Below are 19483 nucleotides of genomic sequence, written 5' to 3' on the forward strand. Positions count from 1 at the left end.
CATGAATGCAAGTCAGGGGTCAAGCAAGGCCATATATTATATTTAGGGAAGGGCAGGCAGTGCAGTTTGAGCTTGAAGCATAAAGGTCACTATCACAGATCTGTGGTGTCCAGGCCATGGTTGGTGAAGGACAGCTGCTGTCCGCTCGCGCCCGCCGGCCTTCCTGAGAGCACTGCACTCAGGGGCTCTGGGTCCGGTTCAGACAGGTTGTGTGGAAGCGGCTTCTGGAGGAACAGGAGGGAGGGGTGAAGATGGGGTTCTCTCCCACACCCTAGGACAGCCACAAGCCTTCAGACTCATCACCAGATGCAGCTTCTCATCCTCACTCCTGAGGCTCGCTCTGTTGAGGCCTCTGTCACCACGCTGTATCCCAGAGGCAGCCATGGCCCAGGGTGGTCCAGGTGGGGTGGCCCTAGAGAGTCATCTCTGGCTCTTCCCTAACCCCAAAAGAGCAGTGCCCTGGCATGTGTTGGGCAAGGTCCTCAGTTCCCTGACATAGCGGTAGAACCCCTGCTGAGGGAGGTGGAAGCCTGGGACCATCCTAGCCAGGAAGAGGTGGAGCAGGAGTTGGTCAACCTTTCTTGTGGGTGTCTACAGTGCAACACTACATTCTGCTTGAGTTTGTCATCTCCTGTCTCTTTCAGAATGTCACCCAGCATTATACCTGTACCTTATCACTCACACATCTCTGCTGAACTTCTTCTCCCCGCCCCCATGTGACATCACACACACAGCCCACCACTCACACATTCCTCCTCACAGATGACCCATCGCATGGGAAGGCCGAGCCCAAGCTAGGTTATTCTGCTGCAGTGACTGCTCCCCCTCCTCCACAAGGCCAGAGCCCTGGATACTATAAAGGCCTTTTCTAGCCTGGAGATGTTACCATCCCTGGTAAACAGAGGAGCATCTAAAAGGCCTGGAGGCGTTAGTTGGCTTGTGTTACAGACCCTGAGGCCAAAGCAGCCCAGAGACCTGACTTCCGGCCGCTTTTGCCTGGCAGGCTGCCTGGGTAAAGCCAGACGGGACGCTCTGAGCATCTGCGTCCATGCTACTTGTTCGGCCAGGTGGGGTTGGGCCGTCTCCCTGTTGCTCACACATTATATGCGGTGTTTGCAGAGCCCTTCTGGGTCATGTCACTCAGAGAGTGCTGGGAAAACCTCCCTGTGTCCCCCAGACAGACCACTACATCCTTTCTCTAGACCCTATTCTCTGAAGTCCTGTTCTTTCCCAGCCCACAAGGCAGTCAAACCCCTAACTCCATTCTTGGAGGGAGGGCTCCACATTGCCCTTCTCTGGGCCCTGAACATCCCCCCCCCCCCTTGGCCTCGTTATGTCAGAGAAGTTCACTAGAGTTTTTGCCTCAAACCACCTCCACACAGAGATGAGCCACACACTGCCTGGCTGTCCATGATCGCCGTTCTTGAGAGTCCATCTCTATGAGACTTCGCATCATGATACATCTGGGCCCCTCCTACAAGCCCAAGAACAGCTTCGATTGACCTGAGCTATCTGAGAAATAAGTCTTCTACTCAGTGGTGGCGCACGCCTCTAATCCTGGCACTCGTGAGGCAGAGGCAGGCAGATCTCTGAGTTCAAGGCCAGCTTAGTATACAGAGAGAGAGAGTTTCAGGACAGCCAGGGCTACACCAAGAAACCCTGTCTTGAAAAAAATTTTGAGAGAGAGAGAGAATGAGAGAGAAGGGGGGCTGGAGAGATGACTCCGCAGTTGAGAACACTGCTCTTCCAGAGAACCCGAGTTCAGTTGCCAGCACCCACATGACAGCTCACAGCTGTCTGCAACAGTCTCACACATACACATGCAGGCAAAATGCCAATGCATGTGAAATTTCAAAAGAGTCCTCAAGAGAAAAATAAGGACACCTACAAGAGGGCAAGCTGGGTCCTGTTGGGGAAGGGTCCAGAGAAGTGGGTGGTGCGACAGTGCAAACACCACTTCTTTACAAGAAAGGAATTACTGCAGCTAATGGACCCCAAAGATCTTCTCCCGGGGGAGGGGGAGCCTCTAGAGTGACCACCCTCACTGCACTCAGCACGGATGGTCCTTCATTCTACCTGGACATTGGAACTGCCTGAGAGTCAGGCAAGGCAACAGGTACGCGTAATCCCACCACTTAAGAGACTGAAGCAGGAGAATAAAAATTTGAGGTTGGTCTAGGCTACATAGTAAGACCCCATCACAAAACAGAACCAAAGCCAAATCAGAAGCCCAGTGGAGAAGCTGGAATACCCTGGGCCGTCAAGATCAGCTCCTCGGGCAATTCTGAAAAAAGAACCCATGCTGGGAGCTCCCACTCTCATCCACCCAAGCAACCCAGTTAAATAATGGTGTTTCCATGTATTGAGCTTCCTCTCTCCCCTTCGCTCCCTTTGCTCATATGCAGATTTCTTCCTCAACTATTAGCATTTGGGTAAAGGTCAAAATAGGACAGAACCACGACTTTAATCCCAGCACTCGGGAGGCAGAGGCAGGCGGATCGCTGTGAGTTCGAGGCCAGCCTGGTCTACAAAGTGAGTCCAGGACAGCCAAGGCTACACAGAGAAAGCCTGTCTCAGAGGGGAAAAACAAAAACAAAAAAAAACCCAGAACCAGTTTCTGACTCCATGTTTTGGGCCAGGATTTTTTTTTTCTTTGTTCTTTCTTGTTGTTTTGGGTTTTCGTGGCGGTGCTGGAGACTGGCCCCAGAGCTCCAGCAAGCACTCTGCCATTATGCTACCTGCTTGTTCTGACTTGTCCCACAACAGCCTTATCACCACTTTCAGATGAAAAAACTGAGAGCCAAAAGCGGAGAGTAGTTCACCAAAGGCCACATCAGGGTGACAGCACTGGGTCTCATTCATCCTGAGTTCCACCCCCTCAGAGAAGAGTCTCAAGTCAGGAGCCCCAAGGACCAACTCATCCCACATCTTGCCTTGAATTCCTTACTGTCCTTGTCCAAGTCCACAGAGTTTTCGTCTAGGGAATTGAGGCTATGGAGAAAGTGAGAGAACTTAGATTGTTAGCAGGCTGACCCAGCCTTCCCAGTCTGTGGCACTGCCACAACCATCATCACCAACACCATTACCACCAACATCATTAGCATCACTGTCACTCTCGTCAGCATCACCACCTACACCACTGCTGCTATCACCAGCATCAGCACTGTTACCATTACCATCCCTACCTTTGCCATCACTAACATTAGCACTATCACCATTGCCAGTGTCACTGTGACTACCACTATCACAAGTGTCATCATTGCCACCACCATTATCATCATCACTTCTGTCCCCTCTACCAACGACTAGTCCAGTAGTTAGAGATTTTCACCTGTTACAGTCCAAGTCACTGGAGGAGAGGTACTCAAATCCAAGATCGTTGGTGGAGAGGTCCAGTACAGGGTTGGCCCTGGAAAGAAAATGTGGTCAAGCATCATAGCTCTCAGTCATTTTTACAAGGTTTCTTTCTTTTCTTTTCTTTTCTTTTTCTCTTTTTTAAAAAAGATTTATTATTTATACAGTATTCTGTCTGCATATGTGCCTGCACACCAGAAGAGGGCACCAGATCTCATTATAGGTGGTTGTGAGCCACCATGTGGTTGCTGGGAATTGAACTCAGGACCTTTGGAAGAGCAGCCAGTGCTCTTAACCTCTGCGCCATCTCTCCAGCCCCTTACAAAGTTTCTTGCTCCCTTTTGACTCCTGCTCACCGCTCAGTGTTGTACATGTTAGTCCCAGGGATAGCCGCAGTTGAAGTTGTTGCCTCTGTTGGTGTCTTCCGGGCCTCCTTGCCAGCCTTCATAGCTCGAAGCTTCCGGCGATAGCTGTTGAACCAGGAGAAAGTCACATTTTAAAAAATATATTCAGCCAGTGCCTAAGGGGGCCTTTCAACTGCAGCTTTTTCAAGGATCCTGGCTAGTGATCATCTTAGCTGCATTTGGTGGGCAATGGAACCCCAGTAAAGGGAATGTGTTTCCAAAGGCCACATAGGCAGCCAGCAGTAATACTTAGAATAAAACTCAGGGGAGGCTACCAACTGTGTTCTGGGAAAGGGAAACAGCAACTGTTGGAAGGGCTGAGCAACTGTTGGAAGGGCTCAGCATTTCCACCCTAAATTCATGAAGAGATCTAGTGCCAAGCCCATTCTTCAGGCAAGGAGACCAGGTCAGGAAGGGAAGGGAACTCACCTACAACCTTGCACATGTACCCGATGCCTGACCCCAAGTCCTTTCTGCCCACCCCACACACATCGGGCAGCAGGGCCAGGAGAGAGCTGGAGACCCAGGGAGAAATGCAAACCATACCTCTTCCGCACACACAGGAGGGCCGTGGCCATAATCACGAGGACCAGCACCAAAGCCACTACCAGTCCTATGATGACACTGGTGAGCAGTTTCGGCTGATCAGACTCCTGGCTCTCCTGGGAGCTCTGGGGAAGAGGGAGGGTGAGGAGGCTGTGGGAGCTGTGTCCCTCCCCCACCTGTAACCTCTGTCCCCCCACACTCACCACCACCACCAGCCCTTGTTGCAGCAGCTGCCTCAGTGCATCCTGGTCTTTCCGGATCATCCTGCCACAGAGCCTCGCTTAGACCCAAGGGTCACTGACCTCCCCAGGGGGCTTCTTGTTCTGATTCCCCCCTGCCCACCCTTCCAGGCAGCCCCACTCACATGTTCAGTTCGTTCAGTGTCAGGGCTGACCCGTTGGAGAAGACAAAGTAGGCATCCATGTAGGAATGGACTTGGGCCCTGGAACAGACAAGCAGCAGCCCAGCAATGCCATACACCACCCTAACCGCTGTTGTTTTCCTCAGCCCAGCCACTGGGCCCGGGGACACTCACCGAGCCGTAGAGTCTGTGTTCTGGATTGTCACAACATAGACAGATGTCCTGGTCGCCTGGATAAGAGCCCTACAGAGAATGCAGGTATCACAGATATTAGCCGAGGGCTGTGGCCAGGGGGGCATTGCGGTGGAATCAGGAGTTGTGTGGGTGGAAAGGGTGTGCTCACTAAGTGGCTGACACCTCTGCACACACTAGAGATGGAAATCCTTTCTTCTGGGCCCCTTGTTTCTCTCCAGTGCACGGCTTTCACAGCTGTACATGATAATTTTGTTCATTCCTCATTCTACCTTTGACTGAGCATGGGCTTCTGGGAGTATCAAAGATGGGGATAAGTTCAAGTATGGGTCAAGGACAGGGTAGAGAGGTATTTCATCTGGTTCTTCTCCAGGACCAGCCCCTTAGGCCCTGTTTTTCCCACAGCTCCTTCTTGTACTTCCCAGACCTACGCCTTAATCTCCTCCACGTTGGCACCCACATCCACCTTGTCGGTGGAGAACTGCAGCCGGACGCGATAGCTCTGGTCCACAGTGAAGAGCTAGGGTAGAAGGGAGGGGCAGAGGAGATGTCAGAAACATAGGGCAACTACAAGATCAACAGCACACTTCTCAGAATGTGCATCCACTGTCACAGCACACGTGCTATGTTCACCTGCAACCCACATTCAGACACCACAAAGGGGCATGCAAAGAAAAGGCTCTTCCAGCCTCGGACCCCTGGTCGCACTTTAAAGAGGACATCACACTGAAAGTTTCATGAGATTGTATCTTGGAGTTTTCTGCCTATACACAATCCCGTGAGCTTGTGCGTGGTTTTCCCAGGCCACATGCCAGAACCCTGGTGGTTGGGCTGTGTGTCTGCTCGCTCTGTTTATCTTGGGCATCTCTCCTCATCACCCTGCATGTTCTGGTACCTGTGTGGTGGTCCGTGTGGATGTTTCACATGCCCTCACCTCTTCCTGACGGTCTCACCACAGGTCCTCCCATGTACCCTGATGTCATCAGTGTGTCTGCAGGAACATCCCTGGAAGGGGACTTCCTGGCTAAAACACCGAGTGTCTTGTAAACATATGTAGAGATTGACCAATACCCTTCCTAAAAGATTGCAACTGATGTAGTTTCCCAACAAGAATAAGGAGAGCCCTGGGTCTAGGAGTATCATCACTAGATGGCAAAAGGCCATTCAGTCTTTCACACAAATATTAAGTACTGGGACTTTATACTTCCTGTGTGCACGCCAGTCATTCTTGACTCTGATGTGTGAGAACAACCAAGTCCCCATGATTTAGATGTGTGCGCGTGTGTGTGTGTGTGTGTGTGTGTGTGTGTGTGTGTGTGTGTGTGGTTTATGATGTTTCGAGTCCAGGTCTTGCTATATAGTCCAGGCTGGCCTCAAATTCAAGCTCCTCCTGCTTTTGTTCCCAAGTGATGTGATTACAGGTCCATCTGACAGTGACAAGTATTCTGGATAAACATTCAGTAAAACACTCCATTAATCTCAGCACTCAGGAGCCAGAGGCAGGTGGATTTCTATGAGTTCAAGCTCAACAGCCTTGTCTATATAGGAGCTCCAGGCCAACCAGAACTACATTGTGAGAGTCTGTGTTCAAACAACAACAAAATATAAAAAGAAAAGGGAAGCATGGGCTTAGCCTAGAGTGCAGGGCTGGAGACAGGAATGGAACTCACATTCAGGGTGGTCTGTGCTTCCAGTGCAGGATCTGCAGCAGGCTGGTCCTTGGCCTGGACTGTCACCTGGTATGTGCCTTGGATAGTGGAATCAAGGTTGGTCACCAGACTATAAGAGAAGGAAAGAGACAGCTTTATTCTGCAACCCAGTCTGGGTCCTTATAACCCTCTGGAAACCCACCTACTCCCCTTCCAGCGTGGAGACCCTGCCTGAGGCTTGTGCTCCATGCCCCACCCAACCCATCCAGGCATCTGTCGCCACATTACTAGATGCTGCCAATGAACAAGTCAGCTTCCACTGAGGAGGTAGTCTGGAAGGCCTGGACAGGGTTGGTAGCCCCATCGTTGGAGACAAAATCTGCTTTCAGGATGGAGAATTTGATGTTCCCATTTTTTCCTGAGTCTTCATCTCTGGCCTGGGAGCAACAATTGATGTCTGAGGTGAGACCAGGAAAGGCCTCTCCATTCATTCCCACCATGATCAAAAACTACAATGGCCACTCCAAATATGTATGTGCTTATATATATATATATCAGGGCATATATATATTTCAAGGCATATATACGAATACATATAATATACACACACATACATATACACAGTCTCACTATATAGTCCTGGCTGTTCTGGGATCCTCATGCCTCTATCTCAGAAGTGCTAGGACTACAGAAATGTCCATCACACTTGACTCGGGCTTTTTAAAGAAGAGGGGTTCACTGTACACCCACATTTGCCTAAGTCCTTTCTCGTGTACCACTCACCGTCCTCCTACACTGAACCCCGCCTCACTTCCTACCCAGTTGCCAAGCACGTACACACCCACTCACAAACACAGCCACACTCAGCTTAAGTGCGCCTATCCTGTGCACCCGGCCTTTAAAGCCCTCGTGTCAGGGTTGACTGACGTGAGCCTATGTTCCCTAACAGATCAGGAATGAGCAAGGAGTAGGAACAAACATCTTGGTCCATTCCAGTGCCTTTAGTAAGAATTTAACAGGTCCACAGGGCTCCATGCTCAGGGTGAATGGTTAGGTTTCAGGTTGCAAAAAGGAGTTAAGTTTAAAGAGCACCAGTTCGGAACTTGGGTGGTGGTGGTGCACACCTTTGACCTCAGCACTTGGGAGGCAGAGGCAGGCAGATCTCTGTGAGTTTGAAGCCGGCCTGGAGTATAAAATGAGTTCCGGACAGCCAGGGCTATTGCATAAAACAACCCTGTCTTGAAAAAAGAAAACACCATACCAAACAAACAAACAAACAAGCCCCTGTTTAGCCACAAAGAGCTCTTAGTCAATAAAGTGCTTGTCATGCAGGCACAAGGCTCTGACCTGCATCTGGGTCCCAGAACCCACAGAAGAAGACATGGCACAGTAGGATGCGCTTGTAATTCCCAGTGCTGAGGATGTGGGGACAAGCGGGTCCTGGTGCTTGTCAGCATAGTAGGCAAGCTCCAGGCTCCTGAGAGATCCTGTCTCCATTTTAAAAAGAGGGGGTGGGAGGTAGCTCCTAAGGTACAATACCCTACATTGCTTTTACCACACGCGTGCTACACACACACACACACACACACACACACGCCCAACCACACATGTGTACCCGTGTACAATTAAAAAAAAAATCAAAGCCACAGCTAAATCGAGACATTCATACACAGTCAGCTAAGGATTGGAAATTAACCCAGGAGAAGTCCTGTCCTGAGGACATAGGGAAGGCCAGGCCTCTCCAAGCCTACTGCATACCACTCATGTAATACTAGCCAGGAGCCACCGGCCTCTTGTCAAAGAGGGAAAGTGAGCTGGGCTCACGCCTTTAATGTCAGCACTGCAAGGGGATTCGAGGCAAGCCTAGTCTACATAGTGAGTTCCAGACTTCACACACACACACACACACACACACACACACACACACACACACACACACACATACACGGGGGGGGGGGGGGAGCAGGATGGAATTAATCCCAGAGAAACGTGGCGGCTCCAGCCCTAGAACCCTGCCCCACATGGTCTAGCCACTTTCTAGTCACACACCTACATCCATCACCATAACAAATTGAAAGCATTGCTATAATTATGCTCAGGAAGCTATTTAAGTAAAAGAAACCCTTTTAATTTACAATTGGCTATGGGTTCTCGATCACATTCAAAAATTCTGGAGAATGTAGTCTACAAGTGGTGTTTCTGGTCATGAAATTTTTATGAGTAGCAAATTGAACAATTAGCAGAATGGGAGCAAATCGATTGGGCAAGGGCTACTACAGCCCAGGCTCTGCGTTAAAACGTCTCAGGGGCAGGAAGCCCTTCATTCTTTCCCCTGGGATTCCCTGTGCTGGATAACGGCTGGCGCCAAGGGGACTCACCCGGACAGACGCCACCTGCTGGCGGGGCAACACAAGCTCTGGGATGATCACTACAAATGCAAGCAGGAAGAGGTCAGTACAGCTGGGACAGCAGTGGCGCCCACCTGGCCCACCGCTGCCCGTACACTGAGTCCACTCCACAAGCCCATCCCTAATCCCTCTGCAAAGGCAACCCTGTTGCAGCTGTTCCTGAAGCTACAGTTGGCAAGGCATCCATCGCTCATTGTACAGATGCAGTAATCGAGGAAAGGCTTGCCTCCGAGCCAGCCATCAGCTCATACGGAGCTGCAATGAACACTCAGGTGTCCCCTAGAGCTGCAAACTGGGGTAGAGGTGGGCTGGATCTCTCTGTGGCACAGAGAGGGTTCACAGGAGTGGGAGTGGGAGGGTGTCTGAGGGTATTCCCATGTTATGAGGTGTGTATGTGGACACAACAGGATGAAGGCAGGTTGCTATGCTCACTCACCAAAAGTCTGGTTGTTAGGCAGAAAATACGGAGCATTGTCATTCTTGTCCTCAATGTTGATGAGGAGGTTTCCTGGGAAAATAGGTCATGTGGGTCAAAGCTCGGAGCAAAGTCCTCTCCCAGAGAGCCTGTTCTCACCAGACTTTCTGGAGCCTCCTTCCCTGCTCTACCCATCCTGTGTCCGTCCCTGCTATGCCTGCCGTGTGTTCATCCCTGCTCCTCAGCCCTGAGTCCTCAGTGTCCTCCAGAGTTCTTGGCCCTCAGTGTTGTTCCCACCCTCCCAGAAGGCCAATGGCTACTCAGAGCCATGCAAGAGAGGCCCAAGTCTGCCCCAGCTGACCAGAGCATTCTATACATGGATGGGTATCTTTCAGAGGCACCACACTTGGCTGGCACAAGCAAGATCCAGGGCTCTATTCTCAACACACCTGAAAGTGTGTGTGTGTGTGTGTGTGTGTGTGTGTGTGTGTATGTGTGTGTGTATAAATAATATGAATGTCTGTCTATATTCACTTATAAGTATGATGTATACATTTTATGTCAGTTGGTCATTTAAACACTCACCCTGAGCCAGGAGTAGTAACAGACAACTGTAAATCTCAGTACTTGGGAAACTGAGGCAGAAGGATTATAAATTTGAGGTTTACTTGGGCCACAGAGTGAGACCCTGTCTCAACAAAACAAAATCAAAAACTCCTACCCACTCTGTGCCTGGGCTTCCTCGTCTTTAAGTTGGGTGGCCGGCACTAGCTCACGAGTTGTGCAGGAATAAAATGAGCAAATGCTTTAAGGTGGCCGGTCCAATGCTGTGCTGTGTTCGCTGTTAACGCGGCACTGGTGCCTGTGCGGAGCGGGGATGAGGATGCAGTGGATGCTTCGAGGCATCCCACATGCTCTCACACTCTCCGCAGCCTACCCCCTGGCCAGTCCCCACTGGACAGGTGGAGAACAGAAGCCTCAAGAGGACATGGCCAGTGACATAGCTGACAAGGGCTGATGTGTGTGTCCCTGGACCCTAAGCTGCAGGCCCTGGTGGCCCTCTCACCGTTGCTGCTGTAAGCCTCAAAGCCAGGATCTGTGGTGAGGTCTTCTGCCCGCACCACCAGAGTGACCAGGTGACAAGCCTCATAGTCGATGGCCTCACTCTGATTGATGTACACAGAGCCGTTGGCAACCACAGAGAACCAGTCGTGGCACACGCTGCCCACATCAACACCATCCTTGGTGCAGATGACGCTCACTAGCTCTATCTTCAGCGAGGCTTTAGTGTCCACGTCGTGGGCTATCACCTGAGCCACCTGGCCGTGCTGGGAGCCATTCTCGGCCACAGAGATGCGCTGGAGGGAGTCTGCATCCAGTGTAGGTGGCTCATCATTCACGTCCATCACAACCACAGTGACGTTTGCTGTGGAGCTGAGGCCCTGGGGGCCTGGGTTCTCAGCACTCACTACCAGATTGAGGAACCTCTGGGTCTCATAATCGAGGCTCACATCAGGGAGCAGCCAGAGGTGACCCTGTGCCCACCCCTCGTCCAGCACATTGCCTTGGAGCATGAAGTTGTTGACGCCAGTCCCAGACAGGCTGAAGCTGATCCGGTTGTTGGTTTCTGTCTGGTCAGCATCCCAGGCCTTCACTGTGCCCACCAATGCTCCTGTGGACAAGAGACAGAACTTGGAGGGGTAGCTATGCAGGCCCGAGGTACTCAAGGCTGGTCCTACAATGGGGCCCTTAGCATGGACCTTACTATCTGGTGTCAGAGATGGGATGTAGACATGCCTCTGCTTCAGTGTATCCTTCCCCAAGCGCTGCCTTACCAAAGGATGACACCAGCAGGGGCATCCTCATGTACCTGAGGTGCTAGGATACCACAGCTAGCCTAGGTAGAGGGCCCGACCAGACAAGAGGGCACAAACCTGGATCCATCTCCTTCACATGGAATTCGTAGGAGGACTGGTTGAATACAGGCAGGTTGTCATTGATGTCCTAAAGAAAGAGGCAGGTCTGAGTCCTAGGGACCCGAGCAGCCCCAGGTTTACCCTCCCTGGCGCCATCAGAGAAGCCAGTAATATCTCTACACAGATAGAGCCATCGACTCTGTGTCCCTCAGATTGCACTGTCAGGTTTCCAGAGGTGCAGACAGCCTTCCAAAGAAGGCTGGGACTTCTGTTTGTCTGTCCTCAGCCTGGAACTACTCTAGTTACACTTTCTAGAATTGTTCCAGGTCCCTGTCTGCGTCCCCATATGGCTTATCCTGAGGTCCCATTTCTCAGGCCTGTGACACCAGCTCTGTGATCAGTCTGCGCTGGACTCTGATGCCGTTGAACCCCTGACGTTTTCTGCTCTTGCCCACGATGAAAAGCTGAAGCCTCGTCTTTCACACTCTCCACAGTGCTGAGATGTGCCTGGGGGTGCCTTGAATGCCCTAGCCCCTCCCTATCTGGTGCTCAGATTTCTCTATGTAACCATAGAATGGAGACCTGGGGACAGAACTCTAGCCCCTCAGTAAGGTGTGTCTTCCCTATTCTTCCTTCCTTCCCTCCTTCCTTCTGTCTATCCATCTGTCCGTCCATCCTTCCTTCTCCTTTGCCTTTTTCTGAGTTATCTCATCATGTCATCCATCTCCCGAGCTCGCGAAATCCTTCTGGAACTACTGAGGGAGCCTCTGCTCGCTGAGGTGCATGGTGTAACAGCGACTCCTTAAGACAGGCATCACTGGATCCCGCACCCCCCACCCTTCCATACCCCCCACCCCCACTCCCAACCCCAACCCCCGCCCCACCCCACCCCACCCCACCCCCCCACCCCACCCCACCCCCGTGCACAAGGCTGCTGCTGAATTCTCACTGTCATCCTGACTCCCAAGGGAGCAGATGAGACACCAGCTCTGAGTCCATTCCTGCCCTCCTCTCCTATGGCTCTGTCCTATTTGGGTTTCAGTCCCCTTATTTGGAAATAGGGTAGTCCCCAACACTTACAGCAAGAGTGTGAAAGTCACAGGGGCAAAGGGACCCCTCTAACACAGTAAGTACACGTCTTCATTTCTCCTTTCGTATCATGCCTTGTTTCCAGGATGCCAACAAGTCCTAAATCTCCTTCAATGTCTCAATTATCCCGTGAGGTCACAAAGTTTTCTATGTAGGCCAGGATGGCTTAAAACTCTCAATCACCCACCCTGTCTCAGTCTCCCAAGTGTTGAGTTTAGAGGTGTGCACCACCATGCTTGGCCCCAGAATTCCATCTCTTGGTGTGCAGGAAACACACCTGGAGCTTCGCCTGCCCTTGGCCTTTGCTTGCCAGCTGTCAGGATGGCTCCAGACAAGACTTAGTGCACAGCAATCAGAGCTAAGGCATTGTGCGCCCCGCCCCCGGGTGACACTCTGTACAGAACCTCTCCACTCATTCGCGCTGATTTCAACCCCAGTCTTTCTGACTTAAGGGCTAGGATTGCCAAGGGCTGCCCAGCTGAGTTCTCAGCCTCTCATCTATCACGCACTACAAGGTAGGAAGTGTAAGATGCTAGAGCCAGGGAGCTAGGCTGTGCGAGAGCACCCTGCCTTACCTCCACAGTGATGGTGACATTGACTTCAGTGCTGAGGGAAGGCAGGCCGCAGTCGGCCACCCGCACAGTTAGTACGATGCGGCCCTCTAGGGCAGGGTCAATGGCCTCTCGGTCCAGGGGTTTCAGATTCCTGAGGAGCCCTGAGTCGGGGTCTAAGGAGAAGTTGTGGCTGTAGGGCCCGGGCAGCAGGCTGAAGAGCAGGCGGCTATTGTTAGTTTCTGGCTGGTCATCATCATGGGCCTGTGGACAGAGTTGGCCTCCAGTCAGGTATCTAGGCCTCAGGCCCATCCCCTCCCTCCAGCATTGGTCTAAATGGCCATTAGCTGGAATGGGGGAGGGGGGCTGTGGGGGTTGGGGGTTGGGGGGGGAGGCAGGCCATGGCTTCCTGCTGAGATGTGGGGCACAGCCAGCAGGAGCTCTCAGTCTCAGTCTCGAGGTTGTCTATCTCCGGATAACTGCTGGGAGCATCATGCAAATCTGGGCCTGAACTAGACCCTAAGGAGAGACCTGAAGTGGGGGTTCCCATAAAGCTGATACTACAGAACAGGGTGTGGGAGAGGATAGGCGGAGACTCAAGGGGTTCTTTTGTTGGTTTTTTAATGTAAAAGTGTGAAAAAAACCCTGATTTTCCCACAATTGCTACAGCCAGCATGCTCTCTGTTTCTCTGTCTTTTTCTATACACACACACACACACACACACACACACACAGAGAGAGAGAGAGAGAGAGAGAGAGAGAGAGAGAGAGAGAGAGAGAGAGAGAGAGAGAGAGATAGATGGTGGGCTGTTTATTTATTTAGAGACATGGTCTTATGTAGCCCAAACTGGCCTCAAATTCACTATGTAGCCAAGGATGACTTCAAACTTCTGATCCTCCTGCCTCCACCTCCAGAGGGCTAGGATCACAGGCACCCACCAATGCACCCTGTTTATGTGGTGTTGGGAGTAGAACACAGTGTTTTGTGCATGCTAGGCAAACACTCTATTAACTAAATTACACTCCTCTCCCAGGACTATATTTTTTCATTTTTAAAATTTTAAGGATTTTTAAATTTTATATGCTCGAGTGTTTTGCCTGCATGTAAACAGAGCGTGTGTGTGTATGTGTGTGTGTGTGTGTGTGTGTGTGTGTGTGTGTGTGTAGTGTCCACCAGAAGCCAGAAGAGGGCATTGAGTTCCCCTGGCATTGGAGTTAGGACAGTTGTGAGCCACCATGTGAGGCGCTAGAAATCAAATCTGGGTCCTCTACAAGAGCAGACAATTCTCTAAACTTCTAGGACACCCTTCCACCCGACCCCAGCCCCCACCCCAAGTTTTTTTTTTTTACACAGGGTCTCACTATGTAGCCCTGGATGGCCTGGAATTCATAGAGATTTGCCTGCCTCTCTACCTTTAAAAGGTAAAATCAAAGGTATGTGCATCACCATGTCCAGCTGTAGTGGTATACTTTAAAAAATAAAAAGACTTATTTATTTATGATGTATACAATGTTCTGCCTGTATGTGTGCCTGCCGGCTAGAAGAGATCTCATTATAGTTGGTTGGGAGCCACCATGTGGTTGCTAGGAATTGAACTCAGGACCTCTGGAAGAGCAGACAGTGCTCTGAACCTCTGAACCATCCCTCCGAGCTGTGCTATACTTTTTAAACAGCTCATTCTTCATATGAAGGGTGCACGTGTGTACAAATGCATTCTTGTCTTGTCAAGGCCCCACACATGCTAGTCTGTATTGGGATGAACCAGCACAAAGAGTGCATGTTCTTCCACACCCCTAGCCTCCACCTGGGGCCTTATGCCCGCCTCCCAGCCATGCTGTTACCCCTGCAGCTCCCTACAGCCATACTGCCTTTGACAGCACAGGTGACACCATCACTAAAGGTCTGTGACTTGCTTTAGTGGGAGCCCCCAGGAACAGGAGTCAGAGTGGCCTTCACCTCTGAGCACCGGGGTTCAGCAGAGGACATGGTGGGAAGCTGGCGCTCAGCCAGGTGCTGTGGCCGAAGCTCTTCTGTCTGTCCTCCCTGCTCACCCCACCATCGTTGCCTTCACTTCAGTCCTGCTGGGTCTCGCTCCTTAAACGTATCCTTCATAAGCAGCCAGAGAAGGCTCTTCCTAAGGCAACGTCCACCCACAAAGGTGCTCTGCATTTGCCCAGTTAATTCGCCAAGCACTTCCCTGCATCTGTAAGAGTGCCACAGTTCTGACAAATCAGAAATATTTCTCCCATGAGGATGTTAAAGACCAGCGCCAGACCACTGAAGAGATGGCTCAGAGGTTAAAAGCACTGGCTGCTCTGCCAGAGGACCTGAGTTCAATTCCCAGCACCCGCATGTGTATAGCTCTAGTTCTAAGGAATCTGACACCCTCACATGGACACATGCAGGCAAAACACCAACACATGCGTGGATTTTTTTTCTTTTCTTTTCTTTTCCTTTTTTAATTTATTTTTATTTTATTTTATTTTATTTTGAGACAGGGTTTCTCTGTGTTGTTTTGGCTGTCCTGGACTTGCATTGTAGACCAGGCTGGCCTCAAACTCACAATGATCCGCCTGCCTCTGTCTCCTGAGTGCTGGGACTGCAGGCGTGAGCCACCATGCCCAGCGCATACTGGATTTTAATGCTATGCTGGCCCCTTTAATAATGCCTAGTAATGTTATTTGTTCTCTGTTTGGCTCTTTGTTTGTTTGTTTTTTGTTTTGTTTTGTTTGTTTGTTTGTTTTTGCTTTTTCCCAAAACAAGTCCTCTCTGTATAGCCCTGACTATCTCAGAACTATCTCTGTAGACTGGGCTAGACTTAAACTCAGATCCCTCTGCCTCTGCCTCTGCCTCTGCCTCTGCCTCTGCCTCTGCCTCTGCCTCTGCCTCTGCCTCTGCCTCTGCCTCTGCCTCTGCCTCTGCCTCCCGAGTGCTGGAATTAAAGGTGTGGTATCTTACTCTTTATGTAAGCCACTTCAGATCTTTTTGGAATGAGTTGGGAATGTGCATATTAAGAACGATTTGTTTGGGAAGGCCTGTTCCACACCAGGCCTGTGCAGAGTGCCATGGGTCCTTATCTCATTACCCCGGGGGCCCTGTGAGTAAGGACTATGACTCATCATTTCTAAGAGGAAATAGACATCCAGAGAAACTGAGCAACTCCCTCAGATCCACACCGTAGAGCTCAGACTTCATACAGGGCCAGCATGGTCCCCCTCCCCCACCTCCCTGTTAAGTCCAGGTGGCTCTCACCTGGATGGTCACAGAGACGTTGCCATCCTCTTCTGGCACAAAGATGTTGTAGGAGCCTCGGACCACGGGTGGGTTGTCATTAATATCCTGTAGAGTGATCTGCAGTGTGGTGGTGGTTGACTGGTTCCCACCGTCAGTGGCCTGCAGCGTGAGGTAGTACATAGCCTGCTTCTCCCGGTCCAGCAGTGTGCCATTTTTCACTGTCACGTTCCCTGAGTTTGGATCCACCTCAAACAGGCCTTCTCTGCTCGGGGTGGCCAGATTTAGTCAATAAAACGACAGGATGTACACTTATGTTTGAATTTCAGACAAATGATAGCACAGACTTGAGTGAATTGTATACAATATTTCCAGCATACTTGTAAACATGGACTGGTTGTGTTGTGAGCACTCTCAAGCCTCCAGGTGTGGGACACTTGAGCCAAAGTGTGTGATGATGTCAAGAGGTGCAGGGACCTCTGAGAGATGGAGCCTTTGGGGAAGTTGTCCCTCATCTGTTCCCTTTCTCTAGTTTCCTATCTTGTCATGTGATCTCTCCATCTCATACATGGCCCTACCATGTGATTCAATATACTATGAAGTCCTCACAGGGCACAGTGAATAGCACCCCTTGCCTCTGAGCCTCCAAAAGTAAATAAACCTTTCTTTTTATAGAATACCCTGCCTCGGGTATTTTATTATAGTTACAGGAAAGCTAATTCAAAAAAATTTTTTTTCTGTGGAATGGACACACAACTGAACACTTTGCCCCTTTGCAGGCTACTCTTTTCTACCCTCAGCCCCATGGCAAGGCAGAGAAGCACCCGCACCCACATCCCCCCACCCCCCACCCACCCCCACCTTCAGAGCTTACCCATTTCCGGGAAGCAGACTGTAGGTGATACGGCCCCATTCACCCTCATCTAGGTCTGTAGCCTATGAGGCAAAGATAGCAGAACACTAGAAACAGAGCCATCAGTGGCACCACACAAGTCATTCGACAAGGTTGGGGAGTCCTGACTGCCAAGCTCACCACACTTTTGGATCCACACAGATACCACACACACCTGATTATATCCATACATGTATGCACACCTGCAGCGACCCAGCGACCTCAAATGAAACAAACTCTGAAACAGCCTTCCATTGGCCCTTTTCAACATCTCTTTCCCAGCATGGTCCATCCTACATCACTTACATGGATGCTGTCCGTGACCAGATAACCTGCTGGACAGTGTTCTGGCACAGTGAGCTCATACAAGCTCTGAGAGAACATGGGCCTGTGGTCATTAATGTTTCTAAGATGGATGGTCACTAAGGCAACAGAGTTGTTCCCGCTGACTGAGTCCGTGGCCACAACCTGAGGACAGAAGAACGTGTAGCAGTCCAGGAGCCTGGTTGTCCACACCCTCTGTATCATCGGCATCCTGGCACACCGTACCTGCACTGACATCACGTTTGCCTTCTCATAATCCACCATCTCTGAGTTTCTCACCACCACCTGCACATTGACCGACCCTGCCGCGCGCTCTGGGGACACACTGAAGGCTGTAGCATTTGGGCCATCCAGGGCCAGCAGGAAGATACTATTGTCGCCCTGTAAAAGAGAGTGGTATAGTAAGGGTGGACGCCGCCTGCAACTGCCTCCCTGCCTCCCCGCCCCCCATCTCCAAGCTCAGGCCTTCTGCAGAAACCCTGGCCAGTGAGACCCACAGAGAAGACTGAGACAATAGCGCAGGCCCTGGAAGTTAGGCTGGCTGCTCAGCTCTGCAACGGCAGCCTAGACAGTCAAGAGCATCTCTCAACATGATGCGTCGCCAGGTCTGGAAAGACACAGGCACACTTACCTCATTTCCTTAAAATATTCCCAGTACTTTCCTTAGCAACTGCCACGCTGGACTCATGCCACCCCCAGCCTGTTCCCTCAAAGCTGCTCTTCCACACTATCAGCTTAGCACAAGTGTCACCATGGAGTACCCTCTCATCGAATTGTGGCCTTACCCACCACTTAGTACCATCCTCTACGGCGGTTCCTTCCCAGTTGACTAACTCAGAGTGCTTTAAACATAATACTGGCCACTTTTCTCTGATGTTCTCTACTTCCCCAAACCACAGGCTACCCAGGGCCAACAACCACTTACTGTTGCCTAGCACCTAGCGCCAGCCTCCATCCCACAAGGCTTCTACTCAGCACCACCCAGTATCCCCCCTCCCCCAACATTGCCAAACAGTTCGCAACAACCTCCATTTTGCACAACTCACACACCGGTGCCGCCATCGCTGCCTTCATTCCCCATGGACCCTGACTCGCCATCCTGCCGTGTGCCCTATAATCCGTCGCCCAGCTCGACCTCAATGACCACCACTCTCTCTCCCTGCCTTCCCTCCCACTTCACTGCTCCCTTCTCCCACCTGTGGCCTCCCCCTCCCCTGCCCAGCCCTCCTCCATCACCGCCCTTCTCCCCTGCCGTGCACCTGCCTGATCTGGGTCATAGGCCACCATGGTCAGGTTGTCAATGGAGATTCTGGCTGAAGCATGCTCATCCACATAGCCTACGAAGTTGACCTGGGCCTCTTGGGGGCTAAAGGAGCATCCTGGGAGGGTGCAGTTGTAGAATTCTGGCTTGTTGTCATTGACGTCAGTCACCCTTATTGTGACCCATATGCTCACACTGGCCTGCTGGCCGTAGATGTTGAGACTCTCCTCAGTGGCCTGAGGTACAAAGCAGAAGCCAGAGGGCAGAGACCAGTGCTCAGAGAGAGTACGAGCCAAGGTCAAGGGTTAGAGAAGGGGAGTGGCACTCACCGTGACCTGTATCTGTACTTCCTCATTATCCTTAGGCAGCTGCTCTCTGTCCAGAGGGGCGTCGACAATGATGACTCCATTTTCCATAATGTTGAACCACGTAGGCTTCGTGGAATCTGACAGGGAGGCACTTGCAGCAGCTGTTTCCAGGGGCTCTGACCACCCCACCCCACCCTTACCTAAGCCCTCTCCAGGGGACACCCGGGGTTCTCACTGGAGATGCTGTAGGTCACTTTGTCATTGATGCCTTTGTCGCCATCCACCGCCTCCACCTTCAGCACCGAGGTTCCCTGGGAGGAGGCTTGGTGAGCACACGTTTGACCCTTTGCTCAGGCAGTCACCGCTACCCAGCACCCTCACCCTGGCACATACCACAGCAGCATCCTCAGCCACAGAGGCTGAGTAAAACTCCCTGACAAACTGGGGGTCCAGATCTGGCATGTCAATCACTGAGATGGACAGGAAGACAGGCTGGGAGCACTGGATGATGTAGCTGTTATTTAAAGTTCCTCCTGAGTCCTGCAGGGAGAGAAGGCCTTCAGTGAGCCAGAACCACAACC

At 51.3% G+C, this 19483-nt stretch overlaps 1 protein-coding gene and 1 pseudogene across 3 annotated transcripts in view; one reads left to right on the top strand and one right to left on the bottom strand.

Moving 5' to 3' along the window:
• Positions 1-19483, top strand: part of LOC311605065 (small ribosomal subunit protein uS2-like) — a 986626-nt pseudogene that overhangs the window by 712344 nt on the left and 254799 nt on the right. The gene's annotated exons all lie outside the window — the stretch shown is intronic.
• CDHR2 (cadherin related family member 2) overlaps positions 20-19483 on the bottom strand; it is a 42689-nt gene continuing 23225 nt past the window's right edge. For both annotated transcript variants that reach the window (XM_084795745.1, XM_084795746.1), the window contains 24 exons: positions 19296-19442; positions 19138-19213; positions 18924-19039; positions 18597-18830; positions 17559-17714; positions 17316-17477; positions 16992-17053; positions 16139-16382; positions 12910-13149; positions 11264-11333; positions 10396-11001; positions 9351-9422; positions 8885-8934; positions 6795-6943; positions 6528-6636; positions 5289-5377; positions 4840-4908; positions 4669-4746; positions 4508-4568; positions 4305-4429; positions 3711-3824; positions 3332-3409; positions 2934-2991; positions 20-224 (listed from right to left, as the gene is read on the bottom strand). In XM_084795745.1, coding sequence (XP_084651871.1) covers positions 93-224; positions 2934-2991; positions 3332-3409; positions 3711-3824; positions 4305-4429; positions 4508-4568; positions 4669-4746; positions 4840-4908; positions 5289-5377; positions 6528-6636; positions 6795-6943; positions 8885-8934; positions 9351-9422; positions 10396-11001; positions 11264-11333; positions 12910-13149; positions 16139-16382; positions 16992-17053; positions 17316-17477; positions 17559-17714; positions 18597-18830; positions 18924-19039; positions 19138-19213; positions 19296-19442 — 3297 coding nt within the window. In that variant the 3' untranslated portion in view covers positions 20-92. The remainder of the gene's footprint in view (positions 225-2933; positions 2992-3331; positions 3410-3710; positions 3825-4304; positions 4430-4507; positions 4569-4668; positions 4747-4839; positions 4909-5288; positions 5378-6527; positions 6637-6794; positions 6944-8884; positions 8935-9350; positions 9423-10395; positions 11002-11263; positions 11334-12909; positions 13150-16138; positions 16383-16991; positions 17054-17315; positions 17478-17558; positions 17715-18596; positions 18831-18923; positions 19040-19137; positions 19214-19295; positions 19443-19483) is intronic.

Source organism: Acomys minous (assembly GCF_964271855.1).
Source record: "Acomys minous genome assembly, chromosome: 9".
In the NCBI taxonomy this organism is placed as follows: Eukaryota; Metazoa; Chordata; class Mammalia; order Rodentia; family Muridae; genus Acomys; species Acomys minous.